A 12263-nucleotide genomic window follows, 5' to 3' on the forward strand; every position below is an offset into this window, starting at 1 on the left:
TATTTTTAATTCGATAAATAATCTCGATGTGCTCGATTTTTTTTATACATTGATACGTCAATTGATGATGAATGTCTCCTTCATTCGTTCATTTTTTTTTTTTTTTTATATCGAAGAAATAATCATTTTTGTCTACAAGTTTTATTAGTATATTTGCCACATCTCTTTAAATATTTTATTAACATCGAAAGATAAAAATGTATATTACAATGATATTAATTGATATTGTAAGAGGAAATCACTCTCTCGAATTAAAACTGAACCCCTAAATTCGCAACCTGATCGAGTTTACGAGCTTTCTCACTCGTCAACATTTCGCCGGAAATCTTTCTCTTCATAAATTGTGAATTCCTTCCCTTCATCATTTCCTTGTCCAATTTCGCTTGCTGTGTCTGTTGTTGCCGGTTCTGTCGTGGCATCTGCATCATACCTGTAGCACATCTACAACCGATTGCGAATAAAATATTTATTTCATAGAGAGAAGAAATAATTTTAACATTCAACAATCAGGAATCGTCAATTTTCGGATTTTTCGAAATAATCTTAAAAAAAAGAAAATTTAAATAAAAATGTGTGATTAAAAAAAGAAATGAAACAATTAACTCAACTAACTTTGAACAAGACATTCCTTTAAAAAGCTGTATAAACGCGGGACAAGTTGCGCATTGAAATTGATTCTTGACCAAAGCTGAGGAACTTGAGGAAAATTGTATCTGTTGATGGCATAGCTCACACTTGCTCAATGTTTGCACGTTTATCTCTTTCATTTCTTGAAGAGTCTGATCACACAATTTATCGAATTAAAATAAAGTAGATCGATGAAAGAATATTTACATTTCTACGTAAGTTTTGTTGCCTTTTTTTTTTTTTATTTTCTGGATATTAAGAGGAAATGTTTTTTAAAATGAGAGCAGGGATTAATGTCTTTTTAATTGTGTAAAATCAAAATTCAGTTATTTAATTTTATATATTTCCATTATTTTCTCACTGTTCAACATTCAGAAACTCAATTTTAATTTCAATCTATCTTAAATAATATTTGACAAAATTATCCAATATCCAGTATCTAGATTTTGAATATTACAAAGAATATTAATATAATTTCAAAGATAAATTTTAAAGTGTAATCCACTTTTATATAAAAATATAAATGTTACATTTCAATTTTCAATAAGATAAAATGTGGGACGAACAAGTGTCTTTTCTTATCTGTAATAAAAAAAAAAAGCTCCATTTCTTGGCAACTGGAGAAAACTTAAAGAAATTAGTTCGAACAATTAGTCTGCAACGACTTGGAAACGCTTTGGTATAAATATACATATTGCTCATTTCCATTTTTACCTGATTCTCTGCTGTCGCTATCGGATAATGATCCGTTTGAATGTCGGCAGCATCCACGTGGCATAATTTCTGAGCGCTCGTTGAACAATCGATGTATTGTCGCCGGTATCCCTGTGCAATTTTTCTAAAACTGTGATCAACCTCTTCGCCGTCGTCGTATAATTTGATCTGGCTCACGCTGGTCATTAGGTCATGTTTGACCGTCTAGATTGTAGAGATACACCTTAAAAGAAACGCGACACTCCAGGAACATAGATTACTTCGAACTAGTTACATTATAAATAATAGAATATAATTGTAAAAATTGATCGATGAATGATTATTTATATTAAATGCTATTATATTATTGTTATTATCTTTCTTTTTTATCGAGTGAAATATTACATTTTTTAATTATTTAAAATGTATTTATATTTACATACTTACACCATATTACGAACAATATACGTTGCACATGAATATTAATACATTTTACCACGTAAAAGTCTGATTTCTCATGATGAAAGATGATAAGTATTTTTAAAGTTTACACAAATTCTGGTAAAAATAAAATTCTTTGAAAATTGTTCTCGTTCACACTTACCTCGCATAGGGGGGAGCACATTTCTTTCAGATATGGTTTCTTCGTGTAACATTGGTGGCAGATATTACAGCTACGTTTCCAAAATCTGGAAGGAAGAACCAAAGGAAGATATCGCGTTGGAAATTTTATAATTTCAATATTAAACGTGAAAAACTTACATCAGTATCAGTGCTAATTGGATCACAAAGAGAATGAACATGAAAAGCGAAAGACACGCTATCGTTAATATGTACCACGGAGTAAGCTTAAAAAGTAACAAGAGAATTCCAGTTATGGCAAATAATATCGTGCCCAGTAACGTGAACAGAAACATCTGCAATAAAGATATTCGTTCTTCGAAAATTTTATACTTTGTCGCGTTGCATATGCATTTTTTTATCTGCGAATATTTATGAAACAGAGAAGATATGCACAAGTATCTTGAAATGATTCTTTCCTATTTTTAATTCAATATTTAATCCTGGACGATATTGAAAAAGAGATATTAAAAATCGATTACTATTATCAATTAAAAATCTTTTGCACGATCTCTTTATACATATATACATACATTCTTTATCATAATGTAACGAGAAAATATGAATTTTCATAAATATCCGCAATATACAGTGATATTTTCACATAAAGATGAAAATTTAAATTGATTTTTCAACTTATGAGAAAATTTGTTCGCGCAAATGTTTACCGGTATCCCGCCCAATTCTCCTCCTCCGAATTGGCTAATTAGATCAATCGATAACGCGATAAGGTAGGCTCCAGACAGGACGAGGAGTAAAATATATATTAAGGATGGTAAATCGGTCTCAAATAACATTGTCGCATAAACGACAAATGAAAACATCAGCAGTACCGCTAGCTAATCAACACATACATTTATTTCGTTTAATTTTTAATTATATTGAGATAACGTATTGTGTTATGCATCGAATTAATTTTTATTTTATTTATTTTTCCTTTCCAACTGATACTCACAAATTGAATAATTCTGAGTGGTTTTATTACTAATTGTACACATTTGCTGATTTTTTGACTCTTTTTATTCCTTTGAGATATTTTATAAACTTCTATAAAAAAAAAAATGTTCGTTATTTTTGAAAGGAAATAATAAAAATTAGGAGGAAGGGTAATGAAAGATAATTTTACCTCTTCTTGGATTTCTCGAGTTCATTATCATTTGGTTTTATAAAGTTTTATCAGCTTTCTGTCATCGAATGAACCTTTATTATTCCTTCACTACATATTTCACGTGTATTTCAATTTATTTGTTTATTGTTATATCGATGCATCACGATGTATCGATAGATTTGCAATTTTCTTCTGAGATCGTGTTATACAGAAGAAGAGTTATGTTCAGATTGTGAGTTATGTTCATATGTATTAAGTTAAGTTGGTTCCTTGATCGATTGATAAGTTGAAAAGATGAAAGAAGAAAAAAAAAAGGAATTTGATTGAAATATTTTTTCTTTTGCAATAAATTTCACAAATTATACGACGATGCATGATTAATAAAATTAATCGATAAAATATTTCTATTATTCTTCCATTGTTTCGTATATATATTATACAGTATGAATTACATGTATATTTTAACACTCTTTATTGATATAACTTTACATTTCACTTACAAAATTATATTACAAAAATTTCGAAATATTAATAGGAAAGATTGCATGGAAATCTTTCATTATTGTAAATAATTGGACGGAATATATTTTGATAAAGAGACGTTCATTTTTATTAAATCTAATAGATCTATAAATCGATAAATATTTATAAAGGCAAATTTTAATTTTTTGATCTTATTTTTAATTAATAATAATTATCAAGTATAAAAACTATAACTCTCTATATATACTCTATATATACTAATTATCTAAGAATATTCATGGCAATTCTGAGGTTTGTTGCATATATAAAATGTATAATGAGAATAAGAAATATATAATATTATTATACATAATTCTACACTAATCATACAAACTTTGGATTAAGTAAGAATATAAGTAATATTTAATATTTTTATTCGTATTTTTTTTATTTTTTTTTTTCGGTGGAATTTTTATTAGCTTCCTTAAAAAATATATAATAATATTTTGTATACGTAGAAAATCTTTGGATATTAGTTTTCTCTATTACTAAATTTACTATATTTCTAAAAAATTGATGATCAAAGTATACCAACTATGAAAAATTCTATTATCAATCCAAAATATTATAATATCCTAATCATTTAAAGCTATGTTTCATAAAATCTAATTTTCTACAAAGTACAATTCATTTGTTACTTTATTTGTACATTTTCTATAAATTTCTATGTCTAACTTATATCTAATCAAGTATTACTTAACCTATGTGCTTATTTTAAAAATTGGACGGAATCAGGACTTACAATTTAATCTTAAAATTATTAATCTTTAAATATTATTTGGCTTGTGAATTATTTTTAGACTGTATTTCGGTGTACATCATTTTTTTTTTCTTCATATTATTTTTCAATGTATCATGTAGAACACATTTGGTGGAAAATTATCTTTCTTCGATTCTCTTCCTTATTCCATAATTTCTTGCAACTACCATTCTCCGAAAGTACTTATTATCATTAATTATTGTGATAAAATAAAATTTCTCCTATCAACTATGATATATTTTACACACTTACCATTCATACTTCTATATATATGTATATATATATATATTCTAAAAAGATGTTTTAAACGTCTAAAATCATTAAACGTCGTCAAAAATTAATCATTATTCCTTACAACAATAATTCTTCGATCTCTTCCTTCTCGAAAAATTTACATAATATTAAATATTCATATCTTTCTGAATTATTAATAACTTATTCATTAAGTATATAATCTTTGCAAAAATATTTTCCTCTTCCTCGTCATTTCAAAATTTTCACTCTGTGCCTTTCGACGAGAACTTAATGATGAAGAAAACTTCTAGAATAAAAACAACAGCGTTTGCAAATGTGAACACGGCCCCAGATATGAACATGTCCATGTACTGCTTGCTCGGATAGAATTCATTGTTGTTGTAATAAGGGCCGATAATCTTCCTCCAATTATAAACAATTACGCTCCCAGCGACGATGTGGAGGAGCGCCCCAACCGAGGAAAATATTACTAACTGCAATCAGAGCAGATCGATGATCACGTGATCAACGATTCACTTTTACTTATATTTTTCAAGGAAAATCATCGAGAAATAGAAATAGAAATATACAAAAGGCAAATTTTGATATATATTAAAGTTTTAAATATTAATAGTAATATAATATTTAAAACTTTAATATATATCAAAATTTAGTAATAGTAATATAGTTTTAAATATTAATAGTAATATTTAAAACTTTAATACATATATTAAATTAAAATTATACTAATTGTGTGTCTGTTATTACAATTGATTATAGAAATATACGAATATTATATTTTATGAATGATTTCACAATCTCAAGTGAAAATCGATTTTAAATCTATAGAACGGATTCATTTGAAAATCTTTTTTTTTAGATGCAATCTAAGTCTCTGTGTTACTTTAAAAAAAAAAAAAAAATTTCTTTGTAAATAAAAGTTCCTTGCACCATGGAAAAGGAGGCCACGGTGTCGTTCACTTTCAAACACGGCAATTATTCTTCGCGTTATCACGCCTGTGTGATACGAACGACAATAATTATCGCGTGTCTCGAAACAACCAGTCCCAGATACTACGAGCACCGATCGTTTGTCGAACATAAATGTCGAAAAGTAGGTGGTCGATAAACTGTATAAGAAGTTGATAAGTTATGAATTTTAATCGAACAAGAACGGAACACAAGCGCGTAGATTTGAAACGATTAACTCAAGGCAGATTACAGTGGCGATACGATGGCGATTTTTAAATTGTATAAAGATTATTTAATAAAATTTCGATAATTTAATATGGCAATAATTTGAAATGGAATGAGAAAAATATACAATAGAACTTCTAAATGGCAGAGTCATTAAAATGGAATTAACTGTGGTGGGGAGAGGAGCCTTTAATCGGTTCCTAATGACCCGTAAAATTATAATATTCGTAAATAATATGGAATGTAAATCGATACAGTTATTTAACTTGCTGGCTCAATGTCATTTACAAGCCATGAGAAATAAGCCTTCATTTTATACCTTGAATATTTAACGAACTCGTATTAAAAATCCTTGATGAATATTTTATTCCTAGAAACTTAGGAATTGGCATTAATTATGGATTTAATTATTAGAGAGATACTTTTTTAAAGTAGAAATTATTAGAAAATCGGAGAATTTTATTATTACAAATAAATTTAAAAGAAAATCTTTGTTCAATTTAAAGATTGTTTCAATTTGCTAAAATAGAAATTTCTTTTTTGCACGTTACGATGTGATAAATAATTCCGTACACATTTCGAAATGAAAAGTACACTATAGTCACGAAAGACACTCAATTATTGGATAAATAATTTATGTAAAATTGCAGAATCAGAAAATATAAAATATCCAAAGTATAAATTAATAAAATAAATTTTCATTCAACGATAAATATCTTTAATCTACTAACGATTTATTGCTATTCGTGCAAATAGTGCTCTTCCTCGAGAGAATGCCGGAAACTTCGGCCTTGCTAGTAGATTTACGCCTAAAATACTGAATGTAGGAAGTGAATCTATATTATTCGTCCTTTTGTCACGCGATCCCTTGATTGTGACGCTTTATCCATCGTCACGTAATTTTTTTTCTAATCATAGAAATAAAAAATTGCACGACAAAGCATATGCAAACTGTTTTCTAATAAAACATTTTTCTAAATAATTTTTATCTTTCATATTTTTTAAAATTTTTTAAATTTGAGAAAAAATTATAGATGCAAGTTTTGCTATTAATTTATAACATCTTTTATATTTTCTGAATTATTCTCATTAATTTAAAAACTCATTAATTAACTTACCGTTCTTTTCGGTATTCGATCGCCCAATATTTGGCAAATGATGAAGAGCGTGTTGATTATGATGTAACCAGCGATAGTGATGTAAATTATCGCAGCATCGTCAAGCTTGAATTGTAATCTGAGCGAAAGTTTTTGGAACGAATTCAATGGATCCACGATTAATCCGATCGAGAACACAGCTAGTATCTGTCGAACAAAGAAAATTTGCAAATTTAAATCAAAGATTATAATCAAAATTAATTAAAATCAAATATTTTTTATTAAATTTATTTGATAAATTTTAAAAAAAATATTACTTTTCGAAATTCTTATTTCTTAGCTTGATCAATTCATTATCAATTTAACAGGTCAGGTTCCAATTTCTTTTTAAGGAAAAGCGTACAATAAATTTCATTGTCACATTTGCATAATTCTTTCGCACTTAATTTTTAATTTCTTTTTATTATTATTTTTTTTTTAATTAATTAATCAATCATTACTTACGATTTCCAAAATTTTTAGCGAAAATGGCAAGTAATTCATAATTTTCCGCTCCTTACGCGCAGGTTGACTCTCCTGCTGACTCTCGTCTGCCATTCTGACTCTACGATGTTTTCCTCTTCCGTCACCCAGTTTGAAAGATTTCAGGTCTTTGTCCACGATCAATTTTTCCCACCTTTTGATCTTAATCTCGTCTCATCAAGCGCATTGAACCTTAGCAGCGATAAATAACACGATTAACATCTGAATTAGTGCTGTGTGCATAAAATTAAAGCCTCGTGGACACGGAAAGTGATTTTACGTATAGATAATTGTTGCATGCGATATTTAAATAACAAGATTTAACACGGATCTTTAATATTTCCGCGATATTTTACAAATCTCTGAAAATTATGTATTTTGTAAACGTTCACTGTGCGATACATACACAAATGCATCGTTTATGCAGTTGATGTCCCCCTATGCAATTAACATTCTTGAAATTTCTGAATCATAAATATTGCGCAATCATAGTAAACGTGATTCAATGACAAACTATATTCTACGAACTGCAAGAATTGTATTTCTTTTTCCTAGAATTTTTTTCAAACAAAGTTTTAAAACAAAAAGAATAATTCTTTAATAAATAATATAACTCCAACTTGCAATAACTCGACCATCCAACGAATTTAATTTTAATTTCGTCGAAAATCAATATTTAAATAAAAACATCCTTCTATTATTATTCCATCTATTAAACAACTTACCTTCCTCAACAAATTGATTCCTCACCATCCACGTGGATCATTCAAAATCTCTTCCAATCCTCACATGCAAAAACTTGTCAACCTTCAATTTTCCTCCTTTCCAAATCGATTCCTCGTCGATAATTTTACTTTAATCCGTCTCAAACCTCGTCAAACCTCGTCAAACCGAGTTACACGAACGAGAAAGAGATAGAAAGAGAAAATCTTCTTCACTTACGATATCTCTATCGATACCTCGCAATTGGCACAAGTAACAAATGCGGATGGTCGTCCAAATGTGGAGGAGAAACACGGAGTTGCACACCGTGTGGCGGACGAAGTTAAACTGGAACGCCAACCGTGACACAACAACGCGGGTCTACGGCGTACGTAGTTACGAGTTGCGCAGGCGGTTTGCCGACTTTGTTCATCGTGTGTCTGCCTATCGTGTCACTGGTGTGCAATTTAGCGAAAAACTATCCACTTTACTCCCTAAAAACACGTCTAATCGACGCGGATCGTTCGCTATTCCCTCCCTCTCTCCTTCTCTCTCCACTTTCGCTTCCCTTTTTTCTCTTCCGACAAAGGAAACTCTTTTTCTTTCAATTTCCCGAGGAAAACTGCGCGTTTCTTGCGTAACGACGGATTTCTCGCTCTCCCTACTTCGAGGAAAGAGAATTTATCGAGTCTGATCGAGGGTACAATGCGTTAGTTTGTTGTTGTGGTTTTACGGTGGAACATCATGTCGAGGAGGAGAGAATAATTGGATGGTGGGCGAGGCTTCTTTTTCTGGGTTAAATTGGTCGAGGAGAGTTGCCTCTTTGTGAATTACGAAATTCCTTTTATTCCGGGGGGCGCAGAGAACGAAGTCGGTAAATTTTTGTAAAATAATTTCGAGCACGAATCGAGATACTGATAATTAGATACAAATGATCAATTATAAGTGTTTGAACACTTAAATGGGGGAAACGAGTGTTGCGAAAACAATGTGTAATTGTTTAATTGTGTGATTGCGCAATAGATGAAAAGTTCTGTTCGATATTATTCAAAATTAAGTCTTCGAAATTACGATATAAATTGATAAATTAAGGCTCTTCGATCAAAATTCTGATATCATTTACAAAATATTGACAAAATAAAATTTATCCTTCTTTCGACGATATATCCGCATACTCGTCTCTCTCTCTCTTTTTCTTCTCGATCATTTAAAAAGAATCCAATGGAATATATAAGTCGATAAATTAAGACTCTTCGATCAAAATTCTGATATCATTTACAAAATATTGACAAAATAAAATTTATCCTTCTTTCGACGATATATCCGCATACTCGTTTCTCTCTTTCTTTTTCTTCTCAATCATTTAAGAAGAATCCAACACGGAATAACGTCTTGAAGCTCAGAATTGCGAAAAAAGGAAAAAGGGGAGGGGAAAAAAAAAATGGTCTTCAGTAATCGGAGTCTGTGACGAAGGGCAAGGTAACTGCGAGATTTAATTCGCGAGCACGTGTTGTTGGAAGGTATGCATCGTTGCATGCTGCACATCACATGACTCACGGTGTATAATTTTGCTTGGACTTGTGTGTATTGCGGATGTGTACACGTGCAAAAACCTTGCGGGCAGACCGATTAAACACGCATGAACGAAAAATACACGATCGAGGGCGGGTCGAGAAATGGTTGGAATAAAAGGATCGGCGAAAAGGAACGCTCTCCCCCTGAAAAATCGATCTTTAAATCGATTCGTGGCTCGAATCGTATTACTTACGTTGAGCAATATTGCGAAATAATTTCTCTACGACTCCTTTTTTCTCCATTTCATACGTATGTATCGTATTACATGTCGATACAACAAATATACTTTTCTTGAATAAATTAGAGGAGAGCTGGTATCGATTATTAAACGGTTTGTTCCGTTTAGAGAGATTGAGAATTAATTTTTGATAGAGAATAATTGGATATTGTAATAATCGAATGGAGAAATGGATTCCATTGATTTTGAAATTGTTCTATTGTAAATAGTAGAAAATATAGGTAAAAATAGGTAAAAGAAATTTTCCATTTGTGAATTTCCAAGTGTTTTTGTAACATACTTTGAAAGTTCTTCTTCCCTTACATAGTAATTTAATTGGAACGTACGTAGAATAGAAGAAGAGGAATAATTTGATTTCTGTGTAAAGGAAATTATAAATTAGTACGTTCCATGTTTAACTACCGACTAAAAACTACTTATAGAAAGTTATAAGATCACGACCGTGACACAGTAAACGGGTTTGTGTGAATATTGAAACGAGATAGGGATAAATTGCCAACTTTTTTTTAAATATGAAATGAATCAGTCAAGTCAATAACAGAAATGAAATTTCGTTACATCGAATATCAAGCGTGAATTTGTAAGACGAATTACGATTTAACGAACGAAAAAAACATATATTAAAATAAATATACGAAAAATAAAAATTTTGCATTCAACTTAAAAAATTAATAAACTCAAAAATATATTGCATTATCGCGAACGATTCGAACTAAACTTAACTTACACTGACAACAGATTATTTTCTAATTGCGCAATACAGTTTTAGCTACTCCTATTACAGAAAAACTATACTGCACTATACGTATGCGACGTAACGCATCTGAACACAATCACTTATGTATGCGCAAATATTTTCATACATTGACAAGTACATACATGCACAATTGTGCGTGCTAAAAAATTACGTGTTCACTAGGTCAGTAGGTGCGGCCTGGTCTTCATTGGATTCGATTATGCAATCCTTCTATCGATCTTGAATTATTATTAAACTTTTCCACTTTAAAAAATTACGCTTTGAAACAATAATAAAAAAAATCCAATTCCACGAATTTTTTTAAAGGAAACAAATTTATGTCACAATCCAAGAGTTAACAAAATTAATTTGTGTAAAATTCTCCAGAACTAAAAATAAAAGGACGAATTAAATCTTTATTTACAGAGATAATAAAAATTTCTAAATTTACCATAATATTCTTCTAAAAAAATAAATAAATAAATAAATTCTCGAATCTCGAGAATAAAATATATATAATTCTCAAAAAACGATAATTTTTATTATTGTATAGAAAATTAATATGCTTATTACATCGATTTCTTATTTTCTTTTCCGTGTCATCGTTCCCTTTCTCTCTCTCTCTCTCTCTTTCTTTCTTTCTCTTTCTCTCCCCGTTTCTCCCCAATTTATTTTTATTAACGTCGAGTCGCGCCCTGTGAAGTTGAATTACAAGCAGCATTCCTAATTAACGCGATTATGTATCCGGATCGTGGGTGTACCGATGGTTGTACCGCTCATCCACGATAATTAGGGGTCAAGTAGATTAATTGATGATGACCATCATTTCCAATCCTTTCTTACTTCGATGTGTTCGCCTTGTCCATTGACTCACTCGCCTTCTTCGCCCTCTCTCCCGATTCCCATAATTTCTCGAATTCTTGAATTCGTGTTTTCATCCTCAGAGAATTTGATTTGAGTTTCATCACGTCTCATTCTCGCTCTTATATTCTTCTCTAACATTCTCACAAATATCCCAATATTTCTCGAAATAAAAATATATTTACAAATCATTTTTTTTTCTTTTCTTTTCTTTTTTTTTTTTTTTTAAGCGATTCGAAACAAAATTTCGTCGATATGTATTTTCAAAGAATATATATTCTTCCTCTTCTCCCTCCTCCCCCTTCCTCCCCCATCCTCCTCCCTGTTTCCAAGCATTATGAAAACGTTCGATCCATGTATTCGCGCATTTCTACAGCACGATGAACCAATATAGCGCAGGAGCTGGCGAATTGGAACAAGAAGATCAGGGCCAATATGAATTCCGATATGCTGGAAATATAAAGTCAGGTGGACAATTTTTGCTTATCCTCTATTCCTCGTACGAATTGCATTCTTGTTGGATTAAATTTTATATCATTATTATTATATTATAGAATGTGAAAAAAATTTGGTTATACGCACTTGTAATCTTCATTATGCTCCTCATGAAGAATACCAATTATCCAGTTGACCCATTTGAGAAGCTGATACGTGCCACATATTATACATCCCATCCCTCCAATTACAACGAAACATATTTCCTGTTTATAATCGTGCATTTTTTTTTTTTTTTTTTTTATAGAAGAAACTTTTTACTCGATCTGTTTTTT

General features: G+C 30.4%; 3 protein-coding genes across 3 annotated transcripts in view; 1 reads left to right on the forward strand and 2 right to left on the reverse strand.

Annotated features, from left to right (window-relative positions):
• Nucleotides 1-2778, reverse strand: part of LOC102671179 — a 5939-nt gene extending 3161 nt beyond the window's left edge. Inside the window, exons 1-5 of the mRNA XM_031512207.1 lie at nt 2610-2778; nt 1925-2237; nt 1342-1564; nt 613-779; nt 305-441 (exon numbers count right to left, since the gene is read on the reverse strand). Of these exons, the coding sequence (XP_031368067.1) occupies nt 305-441; nt 613-779; nt 1342-1527 (490 nt within the window). The 5' untranslated portion in view covers nt 1528-1564; nt 1925-2237; nt 2610-2778. The remainder of the gene's footprint in view (nt 1-304; nt 442-612; nt 780-1341; nt 1565-1924; nt 2238-2609) is intronic.
• Nucleotides 1-12263, forward strand: part of LOC102671585 (adenylosuccinate lyase) — a 28081-nt gene that overhangs the window by 6992 nt on the left and 8826 nt on the right. The window lies entirely within an intron of this gene.
• On the reverse strand, nt 4393-8531 carry LOC102671036. Its single transcript, XM_006619168.2, has 4 exons — nt 8107-8531; nt 7364-7573; nt 6881-7066; nt 4393-5059 (listed from the first exon to the last, which is right to left on the reverse strand). Exons 2-4 carry the CDS (start codon nt 7454-7456, stop codon nt 4829-4831), a joined length of 510 nt encoding a protein of 169 aa, XP_006619231.1. The 5' UTR covers nt 7457-7573; nt 8107-8531; the 3' UTR covers nt 4393-4828.

The sequence above is a fragment of the Apis dorsata genome, unplaced genomic scaffold (assembly GCF_000469605.1).
Source record: "Apis dorsata unplaced genomic scaffold, Apis dorsata 1.3 scaffold_397, whole genome shotgun sequence".
Classification (NCBI taxonomy): domain Eukaryota; kingdom Metazoa; phylum Arthropoda; class Insecta; order Hymenoptera; family Apidae; genus Apis; species Apis dorsata.